Source organism: Lepisma saccharinum, chromosome 3, assembly GCF_977018435.1.
Source record: "Lepisma saccharinum chromosome 3, izLepSacc3.1, whole genome shotgun sequence".
Lineage (NCBI taxonomy): Eukaryota > Metazoa > Arthropoda > Insecta > Zygentoma > Lepismatidae > Lepisma > Lepisma saccharinum.
The window spans coordinates 86,252,107-86,273,403 of NC_139231.1; the positions used below are offsets into that span (position 1 = coordinate 86,252,107).

A 21,297-nucleotide genomic window follows, 5' to 3' on the forward strand; every position below is an offset into this window, starting at 1 on the left:
CTATTCATGTCTATTAATGCATACTGCAGAGTCTTGGTGTTTACTTACTGCTTGTTTTCTGGAGCATAATTTTTTCCCTCTGTACACGTATTTGTTTGCTAGCAGAAGCCATTAATGTACTGTTGCCTTGGATACGGACTGCTGCTGGTACTATGTCACTTAATGTGAGGTGCAAGAGGGCAGATGGTTTCAAGCACAGTGGTGTATTCTCCCAGGTTACCTGGTACCAACTTTTTAAATATATTTGTATTCAAATTGCTGGAAAATTTGAAGTTGTCAAACTTCTGTTTTTGTTTTACTTGCGTGCCTGCATGGGTCTTTTATTTCTATGATATCTAATGAGTATATAATAAATAAGAATTGTTACAGTAAACCAGGTCAAATTTTCAGAATACACCACTGCAGCATGAAACCTCCATGAGTCTTACATGAAAATTACCGGAACTATGTGTCTGAGATGTCCTCCTCCGTGGCCTTGTGGTCTAAGCGCTGTGCTTTGTACTCCGAGAGCAGGATGACATGGGTTCGAGTATCCCTGTGTTCAGTCTGGATTCTCAGCCTTGGTATAGGACCGGTGGCAACCCACCATCGTGAGGAAATTGGGGAGCTACGAGTGAGTAGCATAACCCAGTCTCGGAAATCTCCTATAACGGCTGGGGATTCGACATGCTGACCCCACTCACCCCATTACCAGTTGAAGATCTACACACCTCTAGGTAGGATTGTGGAAGGAGACTGGCAGTTGGGAGGTCGGCCTAGGCCCTTCAAGGGCTGTCGAACCACAGGTTATTATTTTGTGTCTGAGACAATTGTAAACTAGGAATGTTAGCTCATTTTTCAGGAAACTTCAGGCTTTTATTTCATCCTTAATACAGTCAGAAGTTTGATAAATCTTTTTAAGTGATAGATCCAGTGGAATTTTCTGTTAAAGTAATCATTCTAACTATCATATTAAAAATGAATGGAAACAATTATTATAACTGCTGAACTGGATTCGAGTGGAAACACACCATCTTCTTATTCAGCATTGCATATACTACTTTGGTCATCTGTAGGTTCTCTGGTAAGAAGGGTAGTCAAAGTCTGTCAGTACAGTTTGATAAAATGAGGATGAGAGTTTTAGGGGCCCTCATTCCGCATTTAATTCCATATTCTTTTACTATTTTTTCTGATAACCCACGAAAATAAGGGATGCCTATGAATCTAAAATTTTCTTTCTTCTCCTTTCCATTACCTGTCTCTTTTTCGGTGTCATTTTGCAATTTATTCTTTTCTGAGTTTTTTCAACATTTTTCCTTAGTTCTTTTCTCATTTCTCGCTCTTTATACCCATTCTTCTTGCCTATTCTTATTGTCCAATTAATTTCCTTGTTCAAATTGCTTTGTTGTTACATAGCCTAAGGGCTCTAACGAAAAAGTTTTGAAAAATGTTATTTTTCGTTCATCTGGGGTGTGCCGATTCTTTATTAATGTATAACTCGCCTGCTAAGGCCTTATGATGAACGCCGGTTTCTATCCTCTTTCTTTCTTTTCTTGTGAATCGAAAGGTATAAGAAGCCAATTTTACCATTTTTCATTTCTTCTTTAGTGAATTTTATCCTATCATCTTGTTCTCCCAATATGTCAAATAGTCTCGTTAACTCCTTAGCTTCCCCAATAACCAAAATACCATCGACATATCTGCCGTTATATTTAATTTCCCTTCCCATTAGGCTTAATGTGGCTTTTTCAATGTAATGCATAAAGATACTGAGATCGTACCTGATATGGGGTTCCCCATTGCTAAGCCTTCCTTTGGAATATAAATTCTCCCATTGCAACGAAAATAGTTATAATCTGTACAAAGATTAAACCACCTAACATATTCCCAAGCTACAACTACATCTATTCCCTTGTCCATCATCCACCTTTGCAGGAAATCAGCTGCTTTGTCCCTTGGTACGCTGGGGTATAGATTTTCATCATCGAAACTCATTATCCGATCGTTATCATTGATTTCAAGTTTTTCTATTTCTCTTCCAAAGAGTTCTTTATGCTATATTCTGTTTTTTCCCTTATATTCTTGATTTTACGGACGAGTACTTTGGCTAGTCCATACCCTGGGTGTGGCTACATGGGAATAATAGGCCTAAGTGGAATTCCCTCTTTGTGCATTTTGGGAATTCCGAATGGAATACGAATTTCCCCCTTCGTACACCCTTCGATCAACACTTTCCTTTCACACCTTGACAATGTGATACTAGTCTCAATTCCCTTCTTTATTTCCTTCCAAATTTTGTTAATTGGATTTTTCTCTACGATTTTAAAGTCATTACTACAGAAGCAATCTTCTAATTTCTTTTTATAATCTTCTTTGTTCATCAGTACTACCTTGTTTTCTTTATCAGATCTAATTATATGAATGTCATTATCGTTAACCCATTTTTTAACGTTATTTGACTTCTTTTTATCTGCCCTCTGTTTCTTTTCTTTTTCATTTTTCTTCCCTTGTTTCCTTCCTACTTTAACGTTTTCTTTCCTAATCTGGTGTTGGATGATTTCATGCAGTTTGTATCTTACTTCTTTCTTGTCTTCCCTATCATCGATCATCGCCACTATCCCTTCGGCAGCTATAACGAATTCTTCCTTTTCAGTATGATTATCCTCTATCGCATACTTTCGTCCTTTCTTCAAAATCTCCTTCAACTCATTAGAGGGTTCCTTTCCCGTTAAATTTAATATGCAATCTTCCACTTCCCTTTGTTTGCCTTCCTCCGTTATACCCTTATTTTCATTCCCTTTCTGATAACCTCTCGCTATTTTCTTAAGTCTTTTTAGTTTATTTTGGACTTTCGTTCTTTGTTGGTTTTTTTACGAATTCAACGAATTTCTGGTGCCTTTCTTCTAACCTGTTCCACGTCACTCCATCAAATTTGCAGCTTAGCTCTAAATGGAGTTGCAAACATTCCCTATTCAATCTATCTATTGTCCCGTATGCTTCCCTTATACATTCGTTAATCATTTTAACTTGAAGTTTCTTTTTCTTTTCCTCCCCTCTGATTCCCAGTGGTTTATATCCCCATTTAAGAAAGTTTGGAATAATTCCCCATTTCTTACATTCTTTGAGAAACCAAATCCTATTTATGGTGTTATTGATCTTAATCCTTTTCTTCTGGAATTCTCACACTTTTTCTCCTGTACTACAATAGACGTTCATATTTACTATGTGCGAATTACTCACAAGATTAACAATATAAAGCAAATATGAACGTATACTTTCCATGTATGTTCGAGTTAACTCGGGTTAATAATTATGGAGGTTTTTTTAATAGTTTTGTGACTTTATTTGACACCAAAAATTGAATTTCATTACTGTTCCTTAATTGTCGTTATCGGGACATTACAAACACACAATAAAAAAAAATGTGTAAAATAGGGGCCATTTTTGGGAAAATAATGTGTCAGGCAAGTGGTTAAGTGAGATTCAAAGGTGGTGGTTAACTAAAATGTAGTGACCTCCTCACATACATGTATAAGGACATGAATTACCTTAATTACTTGGTCTGCAAAGTTTGTTCTTGGTCTGGAAAAGTTGGAGAATTTTGTTTTTGTGAAATTGTAGACACCCTGGTTTTTCCCACACCGTAGATAGTTGGATAGCCCCATTCTTACATAGCACTTCCATTTAGATTGCATACAATCAGGCACATATCCAGGAATTCATTTCGGGGGTGGGGGGGGGGACTGAACACCATCTATTTAAGGGGTATAGATAGAACCTCACAATTGTATGTTTAAGGCCAGTGGTGGCGATTGGGTTCCAAAACAGGAGAGCGTAAGGGGGGGGGGGGGGTTTGCAAGAAAAGTTTACTTTCTCTTGGTAGACATGGCTTAGCATTAAGATGACACAATGTGGAGGCAAAAAATGGGGAGCAACTGTCCCCTAAATCATCGCCACTGTTTAAGGCTGCCATTTTTATCAGAACGTGAAATCAAAACATTTTTTACCACTCGACTCTTCTGTTTCCATGCAGTAACATTGTGTGCCGGAACCATCTGACTATGTGTCAGATGTTTATCCATTTATTCTCATCAGGAATCAAAACAACTTTGATGTCTGAGTGTTTTCACGAAGCTGGTACACATGTATGGGATGGACAATCCAGTAGATTCAAACTGTGGGCTGCGAACTAGACACAGACAGTTCTCGAATATTTCTCACCGATTTGAGCCTGAACACCACTAATGTGTCTTGTCCTCTCATGTTTGCAGTTCTTCACTAATGTGTCTTGTCCTCCCATGTTTGCAGTTCTTATAAATAAATAAAAACCCACCAAATTGTTCATATTCAGGCCAAAGCACTCCACAAGTGTTCAAAATTGTGTCACCTCAGTCTTGTCATGTATCGGCACGAAACAAAGGAAGTCTTCTCGAATACAGTGGAGCACGAAACAATTAATGCTCAGTGAAAACCCTTCCATTCCCAACACATCTAGTGTTTTGTCTCCCAATATGATCAAATGCTTACTCATTTATCTCCAGTGACGTGCCCAAGAGAGGGTTGGCATGGTCATAAGCCCATTTGACCAAGTAGGATATTCCTTAAAAAAGAATGTCAAAGACAGGAAAAGACGGCAAAATGAGGACTGACCACAAAAAATTGTATGCATAACCCCTCTCCCTTCCAAAAACCCTGGGCACACCACTCTTTATCTCGGACACATTTTTTTAAAATCAACTCACCAGATGTTTTTATAATTTCGTATTGGAGACTTAAGTAAGATACATTCTTCCTGCAGGTTTGGATGTTATCCTTTAGGGTGCTGTCGCCTGCCTTCGCATCTAACCTTAACAAAGCCCTAATTTTCCATCCTTGTGACTTGGATCTTCAAGGCTTAGGAAGGTTTCAGACCGAAGGGACACACAATACATGTCATTTGGAATGAGCCAATCAACAGCAATGTTTCACACCGTAGCGACACGAAAGGCTGCGCTAACCTATGTTCGACTTGTGAAAACCTCAGGCGACACGGTGTGAAAACTCCCTTAGTAGGCCACCGTCATTGTCACCTCGAAGCGGCAGCTCGTGTTGACCACCATAAGAATATTGTCTCTTCAGTCGGTGGGAATGCCCCTCAGTTTTCTTCTTTATTTTCTGTGCTTGTTCGTTATACAGGCAAATCTTACAATTTGACATACACAGGACATTTTAACGAAAAATCACTCGAAGTCAAGGGTGGCTCTGTGGGACAGTATGCCAGAGCCCTGATTTGGGTCCTGGTAGACCCTGCAATTTACTCTAATATGTCTACATATGCAATATCTTGCGTTCTCTTCTCGACATTTATAAAATTTTCGGCTGTCCCTTCATATTAGTTAAGTGTTTGAGTTCAAACCCAGCAGGCTTAAATAAAAGTATGTTTTTATGCCATGAAATTCTCAGACTGCATACACGAAATTTGGTCCGGGCACAACTAAATCATCACTCAAAATTTTGATTTTCAGTTGATCTGTGCAGCTTATTTCTTTTTTAATAAACCGCTCCAATACCAGGTACTGCGGAAATATTCACTTTAGAGAGAGAGAGACCTTCGGTCTCTTCTGCCCTTGACTCAAAATAGCACTCCACTGAGGCTCCGGAAGTTCCGCTGTCGTCAATGTCTTCAGCCTTGGACCCGAACTGGAACTATAGTGGAACCACTAGGAACGAAACCTGCGCAGACCCGTGACTCCTGTGCACTGTACTCCCATGTGGAGGGGAGGGTGAGAGTGGACCATGCTTTCTTATGGCCCGAGCTGAAGGGAGGAAGGGAAAGCTACGTGGGGACTTTTCGTCCAAGGTTTTTTACCTTGTGTTCGCTCTATAGCAGTAGACTTCGTTACTTTATGGTATTTAGTCCTTTTCATTTTCGAATCACTAGATTTTATAAAGCTACCAATGGACACTTACTGATCACTAATCGACTGTATGAACTGTCACACTTATCTCATTAACCGATTCCTTGTACAGATCAACCAGGAAATTGAATCTGCATATTTATATCCTCATTATATTCTAGAACATTTCGTATATAAAACTATTCGCTAATTTGACCAGTAGTTCGACTCCGTCTCTTGTTCAAGAACGTTCCCTGTCACGCTTTCCAGAAATTAAAAATTACAACGAATTGTCCTACATGTGGTGCTAGCACTACCTTTGTTGTGCAGCTTCCAAATGCTGACAAGTCTTTACGTAGTGCTCAAGTTCGCTGCGACAATGCCGAAAGAGCAAGAAACGTTTACATGCAATATTATCAACAACAGGGTTATAGAACATTCTCCGTCTTGACTTGATAATTATTTCTCTCCTTAAATTATCGTCACATTATTTAAGAACACAAAAAACTAATTTTATGTAGTATAAACTGAAAAATTTCCTGGGGGGCCTCCAGCCACGTGATCCCCATTTTGGATCTATTAACAATATCAAGGTTATAGAACATTCTCCATCTTTTCTTGATAATTATTTCTCTCAAATTATCATCACATTATTCAAGAAGCCAAAAACCTAATTTTATATAGCAGAAACAGAAAAGTTTCGTGAAGGGGGCTCGAGCCCCCTGATCCCTATCTTGGATACGTACTATTAACAATAACAAGGTTATAGAACAATCTCAGTCTTGCCTCGATAATTATTTATCTCCTTAAATTATCGTCACATTATTCAAGAAACCAAAAAAATAATTTTATCTAGTGTAAAGTGAAAAATTTCCTTGTGGGAGAGGGGCTCGATCCTTCCTCATCCTCACCTTGGATATGTACTATTAACAATAACAAGGTTATGGAACAATCTCCGTCTTGCCAGGATAATTATTTATCTCCTTAAATTATCATCACATTATTGAAGAAGCCAAAAATGTAATTGTATCTAGTGTAAACTGAAAAATTTCATTTGGGATGGGTTGAGTCCCCTGTACCCACCTTGGATATGTGCTTTTACCGATAACAGGGTTACAGAACATTTTCCATATTGCCTCGATAATTATTTATATCCTTAGATTATCGTCACATTATTTTATTTCACCCCACAAGCAACCAAAAACCTCATTTTAGCTAGTGTAAACTGATTTTTTTTGGGGGGGGGCTTCAGCCCCCTAACCTCCCAACTTGGATACGTGCCTGCATACAATCTTAACTTCATATGGTTTCAAATGCTCTTGAATGTTGTTATGTATACTGTTTCCACCTTACTTTTGAAGGCACTTTGCTGCTTCCCTAATACAGTACAATTACTTAATTTATACCAAACTGTTATTTCTGAACATTTTCCTTATTATGCTATTTTCAAATGTTAAGAGTATATATTATATTTCTTGGTAAGAGTACATAGCACTAGCACTAATATTTATCTGAATGTTAATAATGGTAGTTCTTTATTAGCATGCAATGTTAGTTGGACATTATACATTGTCTAGTGCGTCTAATTTGACTTTTTTTTCACACTTCTCTCACCACTACCTTTCAATATTGTGTGCTATATAATTATTATTATTTTACTATTATTCACCTATTATAAGAATAAAGTTAATGTAAACAATGGCATATAACTTTTTTACTTTTATAATATTATGTCACTGGATATGAAATTAAGATCTTTATACTTCTACAACTGGAATTTTGTCAAGTTTATGAACTTGTTCTTTTCCTCTTCTCTTGCCTGAAAATGATTAATTGGGTACTTTATTTATAACCCTCCATTGGTATACGTGTTTCAGAGTAACGCAGTTGTTATATGGGTGAGCGTGGTTCTCACATAAGAATTCAGTGTTTTTTTGGCATTTTCTCAAATTGTTTTACGTTTATCACGTTAAAAATAGTTTATAAATCTATATTGCCTAACTTATATCACTTAACATGTTAAAATATACCTTATTTATTACATAATAAGAAAATGATATTCTTTTATTGTTTACTGATTACCTAATGTGAGAGACAATTTATCATGAAGAACACAACTACATTTATAATTTTATTTGGAATTTACTTTTGATGTTAACTAATTTGCACAACATTAGTAATAAATTCAATAATTTATTACGTGTTGAGAGAGATGAACATTGCTACTCCATAGTTTCATCCCACCCAATATATTGAGGGAGCCAGCCCCCGTAACTGAGTGGTTAGCACATTGTGCTACGATGCCAGGGGTCCCGGGTTCGAATCCCTGCCTGGGCATGGGTGTTTATGAGTGTCCATTCATCAATTTCACCATATCATCACGCATACCCTTCTTTGCAATTAGCCATAAAATTTTCAGAAAAGCGAAGTAAAATAAACCAAATCAGGTAGATTGAGGGAAAAGTACAAGTCAAAATTGGCTCATCGTCACAAGTAGATTGATCTGTGTTGCTATTTTTTTTTTTTTCAATTTTTCATAACTCCTCAACAACATTATCATCTCTGCCTGGAGAATCAAACACCGAGCCCAGGTCTTCTCTTTTTGTCATCACTCGGTTCAGCAAGCATTGCTCGGAACTGCCGTTGTTCATTCCTAACGAAAATCAGGTTTCAAAGTTCATTTAGCGAGAAATAATGACAAGTGAATCATCAAGTCAAATAAAATAATTATCAGAGAATCAAAACAGAAAGCAGTGATGCAACACGAATTCAGTGCACATAGAATAAAATATTCATGAGAAAAATGGTTACGTGGTTGGTGTAAGTGAGTGTGTGGCTCTCACAAAACACAGACTGTCATCAAAATGACATGTCTGCGCAGACAGAGAACAATGCCAGAACCTATAACTGGTGTCATCTGGTCATAGACATTCCAAAATACAGCTATCCTAGAACTGAAAGTGATACCATTATCTGGGCCTGAAAAACTTACAATTATGTCCCAGGGTGAGCGCCGTGCTCACACATATACCAATGGAGGGTTAATCTGTATCTAATTATATCCATTTGGCGGTTATGCAGGGGGAGAAGTAATTCACTCTAATAAGTTCACGTTTCATTTTTCCGTGAAGTTTTTGTTTGCTATCGATTTCGCCACCTGTCTGGTAACTTCGACAGGCGTGTAATCAGTGCCTAACAAAGCTACCAGACAGGTGTGATTGATCGCAAACAAGAACTGCACGGAAAAATGAAACTTGAACTTATTAGAGTGAATTTGTTTTTAATGTCTTTACTTGTTATTTTTGTTGAAATGCTTCTCTTTTTTTCCAATTACAGGCTCTAAATGAGTTAGGAGAGCAGCAGAACCTGCCCTTGGAGTTTGTTGATGGATACATCTCACAGATTTATGTTTACATCCCCTGGTCATCATTACTGAAGGAATCAAGTTATGTGGAAGTTTCAGGATTAAACCTAACTGTTCAGCCTAAGCAGAGGGCTGACAATGGTAATGCATTTTTAACATTCATGTCATGAAAGGGGCCTGTGCTCCTCCAATTGTTTTGTTTATTTTACAAGCTGCACAGGAGGAAAAATAAAGCATATTTAGAATACTGGAAACAGTGTGGGGTTTTCCATTTTTTAAGAAAAAATGCAAACCACTGGGTCTCATTTTTTCAGGTTATGCCTAAAATATATGCTTTAAAAATGAAATACCAGTTTTTCCCCCTCAGTAATATAACTGACCACTCAGTTTGTATTGTTTTATTTGACTGAAGCAGAAACTGTTTAATATTGCATGCCTTATTAGTACTTGAATAGAAAAAGTTCCAGTCTTATTTAGCCTATCTTACCAAAGAGTGGATTTTATTATAACAAGAGGGGTAGGAGGAGATGATAATATAATGAAATTTAAAATTAACAAGTTTTGAATGCAGATAGATTATGCACATAGCAATGTCGTCTTTCTAGATCTCTAGGTTAATCACACCAATGAAATAAATGATGGGACATGCGCAAACATTTAACTCAGATCCCACTTTAAACTGTTCGTCCAATCCCAATTAACTTGCTTGTGCGTAAAGTGGAATTTAAACAAAAACTCAGATTTAAACTCAAACCCAGGACCTTCAGCATCATAGCATGCTAAGCTAACAATTGTTGGCACACAAATGCATGAAAGTATATGGGATGGAAAAATTGTTGTGTGCAAAAGACGCAGTAAGTAATCAGTAAGCCCTTCTGCGTGTGTTTCTAGACATGCATAGAATTCAAATGATGTGAATAATGATGCCATAAGAATGCAGCAATCGTAAGTTAGTTCAAAAAATGAAATTAGCATTATATTTTTAGCTTTTATTTCTCTGTTTTCAGACACTTAGGATTTTTTCTTCCTGTAGACTAACTGTCCTTCATATTTAATTGCAGGGGCCTCTATGTTTGAGTCCATGTGGAATAGCATGACCACTAGCATGCAACTAGCAGAGGAGTGTTTGAAGCAAAGTGATGGGAAAGATGCTGACAACCCGCAACCTCTGGAAGGATTGGAGTTATTTGCTCAGACTATAGATTCTGGTAGGTTTGTGTTCTGGATTCTACAGAATATAGATGATAGATTGCATGGTTTTACTTTGTCCCAGATTTTTCGCCATTACTGCCCAGTTTTCTGTTATATCTAAGCTTATTAAATGCAGTTGCAGTTGGGACACCTCATTTAGACAATAGAAACAGAGATACAAGATCTCCAAACTCGGACAGGTTTTTAAAAGTTTTTCTTTCTTTGCTTTTGCTGTGTTTGTGTTGTGTATCAGAAAATACAAGTCTGAACTTTACCATCAATACTGGTTCACTAACCTTCTTACTTAGGATATGTAAAGAAACTGTGAATTTAGATATTCACTTTACTAAACTAGGGCATATGAATGTTTGATTTTGAGTTTTTGTTTTAAGTCAACTATGCACAGATAGGCTAATTGGTACTGGACCTACTGTCCAATGGACGATCTGAACCACTATGCAGCTCCACTGGGTATCTAATCTGTGACCCCTTGATTACAAGATGCCATCACTATTGCTATACCATTGGCAAGGTATAATAAATGTTTATAAACATAAAAATAATAACAAAATGGCAGAATTTTGCACTATATTACATGCTTGTAATAGATACATGGCAAGTAAAATAGAATGAAAAATCTTTGCACATTTATTATGACATAATTACTTATGATATTGTAATGCCCTGGACATTACACTGTGATTCTTTGTTGTTTAGTTGAAATGTTGTGTTTGTTCACTTTTTAATTTGGCAAATATTAATGACGTCATAGACAACTAGTGTGAGATGGACAGATAAACTACTCTTGATGTACCTGGACCTGGCAACATTTAAAAAACTGAGAGATTGATCAACAAGCTAAAATCACGATAGCAACGGGGGAATAGTGGCAGAAAAATGTCGAAAGAATTATAATATGTGGTTTAAAGTTCATTTGATAGCTGTAAGTGTGCGTTTTCAAAAACATACCTTACATTAAGGTGAAGTAGTAAGTTTTCATTTCCACGCCTTGTGATCGCTGGAGTCTTTTCACACGACATGAGGGGTGAAGGGAAAATTCTAGGTTAGACTGAAAGGTATGTAACAATATAAAACAGACAAGGTATCAATATAAAGAAAAACTTTAGAGGTTTTACTTACTTGACTTACATTACAAAGATTCCATGTGGTAACCATGTGTCATGCAGAAAATATCCAAAAAATAATATTGCTCTTGACTACAGTTTCGAAGGCACTAACAAATTGCTGTTGTAACTCTGGCAGATATTTCGCAAGGGGTGTAACATACACAGCATCCTTCACATATCCTCAAAGAATAAGTCACAAGGAGAAAGGTTAGATGACTTTAGTGGCCAATTGTGAAATGCCAGATGATCTCCAGCTGCATGGCTAATTTTGTTCTTTAATAAACACGTCATTATTCCCCGTATAAAATTACCAGCATTTCTGCTTACTTCTACCACATCAGCGAGTTTTGTTTACCTGATGACATAAGAAGAAAAGGGAAGGGGATTTCCCAATAGGAGGAAACAGGTATACATCAGTAAGGCAGGGTCAGTGCTGCATTTTCATGCAAGACACCTAATGATAATGATGTATACTAATGTCCAAAATTAAAGCAACAAACGGAAATTCTTTCCCGTGTGTCCATTTTACCACATAATACAATCAGGTGATAGTAATATTTATGATGTCATAGACAACTGGTTTAAGATAGAAAATAAACTAACCTTAATGTGCCAGGATTTATCAACAAAAAAATCACGATAGCAACTTGGCAAATTTATCAAAAAAAAAATCACACGAGGAAAGTATTTCTGTTTGTTGCTTTAATATTGGACACTAGTGTAGGTGCAGTTATTTAAAACCCAAGTCTTTTAGCCTTTTAACCACTTTTTATTTTGTTTCTTCCTTAATGTGGTTTCTGGACACTCCTGAGGAAGGATCTGGCAACAGATCTGAAATAGTATAGGATTTATTAACCACATTTAAATAGAGACTTATACTTTGTTCAAAAAAATTGCATGCTCATTTATGTAATAATGTACAAATAGAAATTTTCAGTTTACTATGGACCTTTTCTTTCTTTATTTTTTTATTATTACAGTTTTGAGCAGAGTGAAGGTGAAATTTGTGAATATCGTGATTCGTGTGGAACATGTACCGAAAGAAAGTAGCTCCGGAGTTGCAGTTGAGTTTCGCATTAAGAGGTGAGTGTCCCTTGCAAGCCTTCCTTGGAATATCTATGTACCGATTTCAACAAAGTGGATATTAACTTTGATTCGTTCATTATAGCAGTTGTGTTTCAGATCGTTAATGTTCATTTTTGGAACATACATGCATGTTTTGTGAGTTTTCTATGTATCATGTGGCTTACTCAGGAGGCTGGGCTAAAAACATGATAAAAGGTAGATATCATTAAGAAGACCAAAATGGTGGTTGTAGATTGTAATGTTTTCCTTGGTTGCAAGAGGATTGCACATGGACTGGGCCCCAAAATGAACCCGAGGAAACGTACGATCGAAGAGCACAGTTACAAAATTGATATTGCCTTAGGGTTGCCGCACCAAAACATTGACATGTATGTACATATAATTATTATTTTTCTACACCTTATACCTATCGTACTGTATCCTCAAATAATACTTGTGAAAACGTAAAACTCATTTTTACACAATCCACATTTAGTACATGAATAAGCGTAAAATACAGGCAATTTATCATGTATAGATTTTGCAGACAATTACTACAGATAAAAATCGTTGGTGCTTCATGCCCGCATACAATTGTAAATTTTGTAACGAACATGAAATAGTATCAAGAATCAAATTGCTCAATTGTAAAATCTCAACTTGACATTTAAAATATACCATTTAATTCTGACTTGTAATATTTAGATCCTCAAGGTGTCAGGTTCGTCCATTCTAGAATTGTTTTAAAAGATTAGAACAAGGGAGTGGGAAAAGGAAAAAAAATGCTCTTGTTAACTTGTCGTAAAAATCTTGAAGCATTTATTTTACTTCCTTTCAATGCTTCAATTAAGTAACTCTATTTTTGCTTTCACCATTCACACATCTAGATTCTCTAACGTTAGTGATTTATTATCTGGATAATTCGCACACATCCAATTTCTGGGACAGTTTACATATTTCGTGATACAGTGACTATCACATGTGACTGGTAATGTAGGGGACCAAAGTTTGATTTCTTTTCGCCACTGAATAGCATGTTCACGACCACGTTAAAGAAATAGTATCTAAAGGTGCACTCATAAAACACAGTTTTAACATACTTTATCCTGTCCATTGACATCCAGATGCACCATTTCATCATCATGCATCAACGGTTTAATAGGACGGTCAAATCCAGGTGTACGCACTTTCCAGGTACACCTGTCTGCTATCTCGCAATCTTGTTGGCATGGAATGGAGATGATGAAGACAGCGTAGTAAAATGCGTGTTGCAGGCACTTTGAAAACCAATCCGAGGCAGCTGATGAAACAATAGAATAATTTAGAGTGCTTTTCTTGGTCCATAGTTATCACTTGGTATCTGGAAAAACGTTGATTGACTGCGACTGGAAGAAGTGTTTGGCATCTCGTTGCAGGCAATGAATAGAGAGTGTGTGAGTTGCTGCTCGAAGAGTTGTATGTCAGTTACCGGCAGTAGAGGGCGTGATAAGAAAATACTACCTCTGCACTCTATCGGTAATTTCGAGAACGTTTAAAAATACCCTTGAAGGAGGGCAAGAGGAAAAATTACTGAAGGGAATGGTAATGATAATTATTTAAGAGTTTTGGGGAAAATTATGTTTACGCATATCATCGATGTTACAAGATGTTAAAAACAAGATAATAGTTGCCCTGTCATGACATTCATTATTACTTTTATGGCTGTCAACTGGTAACCATGAAACCTGGTTCAATTTCCATCATGAGTGATCTCGAGTGGGAATTTTGCCAACATTATCTTTGCATATGGCTCACCCAGCCTCTAATCGAAGTGTATGGGGAGGCAGCCCTGGAAGGTAAAGGGAGTCAGAGTGTAGTGCAGATGACATCACCTCCAATATTAGCCCCAAGGTGATATGGCATTGGTATTGGTGGGAATCTGTAAGAGTATCCACAGTGGAAGTTTGATGTCTGACTGAGAACCAAAAATATGTAAGTTTGCTACCTAGATCTTGCACCTTGATCCCTACCACTTTTCCTCAAACAGAAACAAACCAAGCAAATTGCTTGTCTAGGATTATGTATACAGAACCGGTGCATACCGACACATTCCTCAGGGCCAGCATACTGATAGTAAAGAAGAAATGTGAATAAAAAGATCAGCAAAGAATGGTTAAAAACAGCTTAATAGCATGTAAAATGTAAAAGTGGTGTTGATCGTAGGAAGACTGAAGACTATCTGCTGAATTAACAACTACTATGTTGGTTCTTTTGTGTGCTGAAGGCAAACGATTCCTATCAATGACTATGCATGTATTATATATATATAAATGATGTACATTATTTACATATACATTGGGGATTTGTTCATTAAGATTATCCAAGGTCTTTAGGAGATTTTGCCCAGTCTTGGATGACAGATCAGAAGAATACCAGTCAATCAAGTCAGGTGTTTCTTCCTTCCTCTCGTGAATCAAAATCTGCACATAGATTTTCCTTTACAGCTGAGATGACCAACCACTCCTGGTCTTAACCTTTGTAATACAGACCTTACAAGCGATTGCTTTCATCTCTCGTCCTAGCACTCTTGATTTTGCCCCACCTGGCAATCTGATGGACTACAGTCTCCACTGCAACTACTCTGGTTCAGCATTGAACCTGACCAACTCATTGTCCCCCCTCACACTTTCTGGGAAGCTTAAGTACTTTCTATTTCAAGCAATGAGTGAACCACCACTCATTTTAAATTTCTAAGCAATGGTCTCCCAATGGAAAGTTATCTGAGTAAAACATACAAGAAAATATATATGTAACACTAAAAACATTAATCACTTACCATTGTACAAATAAAGAAACAAAAAAAAAGAAACACACAAGTACTCTAATACAGTGTGGGAATCAGTTCAAAGTTGTATCTGCTCATGCTTAATTAATTTGTTTCCCTTCAATAGCATGGGCTACTGTGATGAGGCTGGGTCAGATGTTAATGTAAGCATTGGAGAGGAGCAGCAGCCCAACGTGTATGAAGTTGCAGCCTTCACAACAAAGAAGCTGTACATAGAAGGAATGACAGCGTACACAGACGAATTTCCATCTAGGGCAAGAACCTTCTCCAAATCTGTCATTTCTGGTTCCAGCAGCTCGTCTCCAGAATCAAAGGTTAGGAGGGTTAATGATGATGTGTTTTAATTCTAGTTTCATGGTGTAAATTTTTTAGAAGTGTTTACAGTTACCCCCATCATTGAGCCAGTGACATAAAATTTAGCATCTAATCATATCTGCGAAAAAACTTTCCTCAATTTAGTGAATAGTAGCTTCTGCGTTGCATAATCTTTAGTGCACTCATCTTTGCGTAAATCATATCAAGTTTGATACCTGCTGGGTTTGTTTGATTGATTGATTTGGTGTTTCAAGTCCACTTTATGCACAGTAAGGCTAATTGAAATTACCTACAGTTTAAAGTGGGATCCGAAGCACTATGTGCCTGAACTGGGAATCGAACCTGGGATCCCTTGATTACAAGGCTACGACACTACCACTGTGCCATAAGGGAGGCCCTGGTACCTGCTGGGAACTCCAAAATTTCAGTGTAGACTCACCATCATATGGACAGTTGGAGAGCTTCTTGACAGCAATGCTGACTCTGGTCTTGAAAACACAAAGTAGTAGCAATGGGATGTGATGTGCTGATCCACCCAAGCACCATGGGGCTAGGGGTTTGATTAGAACAGGAAATTAGGTGTTGAACAAAGTGTAGAGCATAAGGTAAACACTCACCTCAGTGTATCCATGGAATACAATCCTCACCAAGTTCACTTGGTTTCCTCAGGGTGAACATGTTGATAGTTGAAATAGAAATGTGAATAAAAATTTTCACCAAGGGATCATTAAAAAACTGCTTAAAAGCAGGTAAGATGTAAAAGTGGTGTTGATCGTTGGAAGGCTGAAGACTATTTGCTGAATTATAAGGAAGGTGGCATGTTATGTTAAAGGAGCATGATTGCCAGATGTTCAGTTCTCAATGTCGTGAGTTTGTTCTAAATATGTTGATGTACATTTGTGTTGTTTAGATATTCAGAATGTTTACCAGACAGCACTCAGGTTTCCAGCTTGATAATTACAATATTTGACTTTCCTGTGTCAATATGTGCTTTGCTTTGCTTCAGGGGTGCCCACGGGGGGGATTATGGTGCAGGTTCGCCATCGAGATTTTGGGGGGCATTTTTTCCCTTCAAATAATATAAAATTTAACATTTATATCTTTTCCAACATATATATAAAAATTTTACACCTTAAATGCACCATATTTAATCCATTAGATGAAGAAGTGAAAGTGTTTAGGGCATTATCGAAGGGGCGGGGGGAGGGGGGTATCAAACTCCTATATATTAGGCCTTAATTGACACATGGGGCCCGACCCTGTGGCCGAGTGGTTAGCACATCGCGCTGCGACGCCAAGGGTCCCGGGTTCGAATCCCGGTCGGGCTTGGTTGTTTGTGAATGTCCATTCATCATTTCATCACTCATCCCCATCTTCGCAAATTAGCCAAGAGGCACAAAACGCGAAGTAAAATAAACTAAATCAAATCAAATCAAATTGACACATGGGTTCTGAGGGGGATTCTGAATTAAACTTTGGGGGGGACAGTATCCAACTCCAGGTCTGAGATTATGGCGGGTATTTTAGTTAGAGGGAATTTGAGCATTAAATTGAGGGGTATCCAATTCTTGTGTATTACTATTGTCTTAGACTGTTGTGGAAATTCTGGTGTGGAGACTGAGAATTAATTTTTTGGAGGATGCAATATCCACTCTTCAATATCAACAGTAAGTCTAAAATTGGCATGAAAATTTTAGTGGTAGGATTGAGTATTAAATTTAAAGGGGAGATAAGAAGCTCTTGATAAAGTGTTAAATCTTAGATTGTTAAGGAATTTCTGTAGTTGAGAGAGAGTTTGAACATTAAATTTTGGAGACTGTATTTAGCGATATGGTATCCACACGTTTTCGGCTCCGAAAGTGCAAAAAGAGAAGCTGGAAAAGAGTAAATATCGTGGCATCCTAAGAAAGTATTGACACCCCATTAATATTCTTGAAAGGGATTACGATATGGTTTGAGGGCACAAATGATATGATTTGGGGGGACCCATGACATGTTTTTTTTTGGGGGGGATGGGCACCCCTGCTTTGCTTTACACAATATGTAGGTATAATTTTGATGACTCTATGTTAAATGATATGCTGTGTAATTTGCAGGAAATATTATTTTATCCAAAATTAGATATTTATCTTTATTTAACCACAGTTTATATTATCATTGCACTTCATGGCAGATAATATGTAGAGATGTTTACCACAGGCATCTAGTACAGTTGTAAGGAATCATTTTCCTGCAAAGTCCAAAACTGAGATGCATGTGTCAGCAATATGAACCTCTTCAACATTGTCTGTCTGGAGATGGATTTCCATAAGCTGCTGCCAGTAGTTCTAGCTCAATTCCTGAGCATGTTGAGTTGTCATCTCTCGATCTGGAGACCAAATTTTCCAGGTTTGGGTACTTGCCTGGTCATGGGCACTTTGGTGCCCTTATGCTAGGCCCCAGGTTTTGTAACCAAGGGGTCCCAGTTTTCATCCCTGGTGAAAGCACATTACAGTCGTTTGGGTCCTGCTTTAAACAATAGATCTAGTCCCGACTAGCCTATGTGATTGTAAAGTGGACTTAAAACAATTCCTGAACTAGTATATGTTATTGTCAGGCCATGCTTAATATTTGCACTATGCTAGTATATTGTTGGAGCCACAGTATCTAGCATATGGGCACCAACATCAGTAAACTCACCCACCATTGGCCAGTGAATAACTAACTAATTAACGCTCGAGCCTTCTTAAACCCGAAGGTTTATGGCTGCAGCAACACAAGCCATCCATCTGTCCCTATCCTGGGCAAGATCAATCCAATCTTTTCCATCCTTACTGATTTCCTTTAGGTCCATCACAACGTTATCCCTTTATCTTCATCTTGGCCTTCCTACAGGTCTCTTACCCTTCCTACAGGTGTTTTACCCCTCCTACAGGTCTCTTACCATCAGGTTTCCCAACAAGAATCCTGTAAACTCTTCTTTCTTCTCCCATTCGTGCCACATGACCTGTCCACCTAAGTCTGCTTGATTTAATTATTCTAATAATATCGGGACATGAATACAAATTGTGCAGTTCTAAATTATGTAACCTTCGCCACTTATCTGTCTCCTCATCCTTTTAGGTTCAAATATTTATATATATATATAAACTACGAGGTGTGACACAAAAGAAACGGGATTGTACATAGAATTCAGTCTACTTGCAGAATTAGTTCTCCGCAATGTTATCACCTTCAAAGTAGTCCCTTTCGACATTCACACACTTCTGCATTCGATGCTGCCATTGTTGGTAACATTTTTGAAGGTCAGTTTCAGTAAGGTTCTTCAGGAGCTTTTCCGTTTTTACCTTAACATCTTCAACTGAGGAAAAATGGGTTCCCTTAATGCCAAATTTAACCCTTGGAAATAAAAAAGAGTCACATGTGGCTAAGTCTGGGGAATAAGGAGGATGCTCCATCACAGTAATGTTTTTGCTGGTCCGAAACTGCTTGACAGATATCGCCTTGTGAGCGGGTGCATTGTCTTGATGCAAAATCCATCCATCACTCCACAACTGGGGCCTTTTTTCCTAATTTTTTTCATGAAGTATTTTCAGTACCTCAATGTAGAAGTGCTGATTTACAGTTTGACCACTGGGAACTCACTCAATCATTACAATTCCACGAATGTCAAAAAAGACATGAACATTGCCTTGAATTTTGAACGTTTTGTTCCGTAATCACAGTTCTTATGCACCCTGTACGTTCATTGCCAACCACTCTGTCCCTTCCCTCCAAACACGCATGTCCTAGACAAGGTATCATCCCTATAAGCCTCACTTAACATTTGGAATGTTTATGTTGCCGATTTCTTAAGTTTCACAAGGAATTTGATGTTGATTCTTTGTTCACTTTTCACACTAGACTTTTTTTCGGCACAACACGGTTGCAGGTGTTCACTCAATGATGCATACTCCCAACTGGCGAGACCGGGTGAGTCCAAACTTGGAGCACAGGTAGACTAGGGGTGTCACGTGATGTCACCAAAACTGTTGTTGCCAACACCTTTTTGTTTTTCACTTATGCAATCAATCCCATTTTTTTTTTGGTGTCACACCTCGTATGTATATTATATATATGACACTAGGTGATTTGTTCATTACCATTATCCAAGGTCTTCAGAAATCACCCAATCTCGTATGACATCCAGTTGGCCAGTGAATATACTTCTGTGATTGGATGATATCGTGAGTGGTTTCACAATGTAAAAACAAATTTGTCAGTAACAAATGTTGAGAATTTTGAGTGATATCTAACTAGAACAACCAGCCCAATGATTAGCACTAGGGGTGTGTGCGGGATCCCGAAAAAATTTCCCATCCCGACTTCGGGGAATGACTTTCCAACTTTTCAGGATCCCGAACAGTCTGGAAATACCGAATGGTCATTTTTAAAGTCGTTAATTCTCGACGTTTTCTGCATTGTAAGTGTGGAAATTATCGGAAATTGTAAGTTTTTATTCCAGAAATGCAAAAACAATAACTTAAGGTGAAAATGACATAGAATTCGAGATTTCCAGAGTGCAAAATTTCGAGCATTTCCAGTCCTGAAAATTTCCCGACTTTCTTGGGAAATTGCAAGTTTTTCCCATCCCAAATGTCTGGATGTAAGAGATGTCCCATCCCGATCCCATCCCAACCAAACAAAATCTGTCCTGCACACCTCTAATTAGCACTAATTTACTGAATACATTTTTTTCCTTCGCTCCCTGCTCAAGTCTCTGAAGTAGGAAATTCTAGTTCACCATCACTTTAGAACTGATATCTGAATAAATGTCTGATGAAGGGAGCGTGCATTCTCCTGAAATGTCACAACGAAAAACTGTGTTTTTATGCTTGTAATAACCATAGACTACAAGAGAAATAATTTTAGAACTGGACATGGGAAACTCTCACAACTGTGTTCAATAGTATTTTGCCAATACACTTTGTTTGAAATTCTGTTTCTTTCTTCCAGAACTCTGATGGCAACTATGGCACTGCCCCCGTAACTCCAACATCGTCAGGAGTGGGTTTTTTCACTCAGGACAATGTGACTGATAGTTCTCCATCAAATGTCTCCATGACTCCAGATCCAATCTTGTTTGGGAAGTTTGCTGGCAGGCAGGAGGTCAGATTTAAAATGAAGCAGAATGAGGGGATTCCAGGCCCTAAGGTAATATTTTGTTTTTCAGGAGATGAGAGAAGAAAATTTTATCTCTACTAGACATCCTGAAGGTGAATTTTCATGTAGCTGTTATTTATGTAATAACATGTAATAGATATCTGACAGTCTCTGTAAAATTTTTCATTTTTCATTAATTTTACACCAGTGTTGTGTGGAAAAATAGATTTTATGATTTAAAAGACAGCTATTTTAGAATAAAAATTGCAGGCCCGACCAGGACTCTACCCTGCATGTGTCACATACCGTGCCCTTCTTCTACCAACTGAACTACCAAGTTATTGACAGTGGTATGCCAGAGACTTGGGTTCGAGTCCTATTGAAGCCTGTATTTTTTGCTTAAATTTCTATGTTTATACATCTGCATGTGCCAAA

General features: G+C 37.7%; 1 protein-coding gene across 1 annotated transcript in view; it reads left to right on the forward strand.

The window, feature by feature from the left end:
• The window catches only part of Atg2 (Autophagy-related 2), a 142,919-nt gene that overhangs the window by 27,156 nt on the left and 94,466 nt on the right, over positions 1-21,297 (forward strand). The window contains exons 2-6 of the mRNA XM_083118960.1: positions 9,192-9,360; positions 10,281-10,427; positions 12,518-12,620; positions 15,533-15,740; positions 20,716-20,913. Of these exons, the coding sequence (XP_082975086.1) occupies positions 9,192-9,360; positions 10,281-10,427; positions 12,518-12,620; positions 15,533-15,740; positions 20,716-20,913 (825 nt within the window). The remainder of the gene's footprint in view (positions 1-9,191; positions 9,361-10,280; positions 10,428-12,517; positions 12,621-15,532; positions 15,741-20,715; positions 20,914-21,297) is intronic.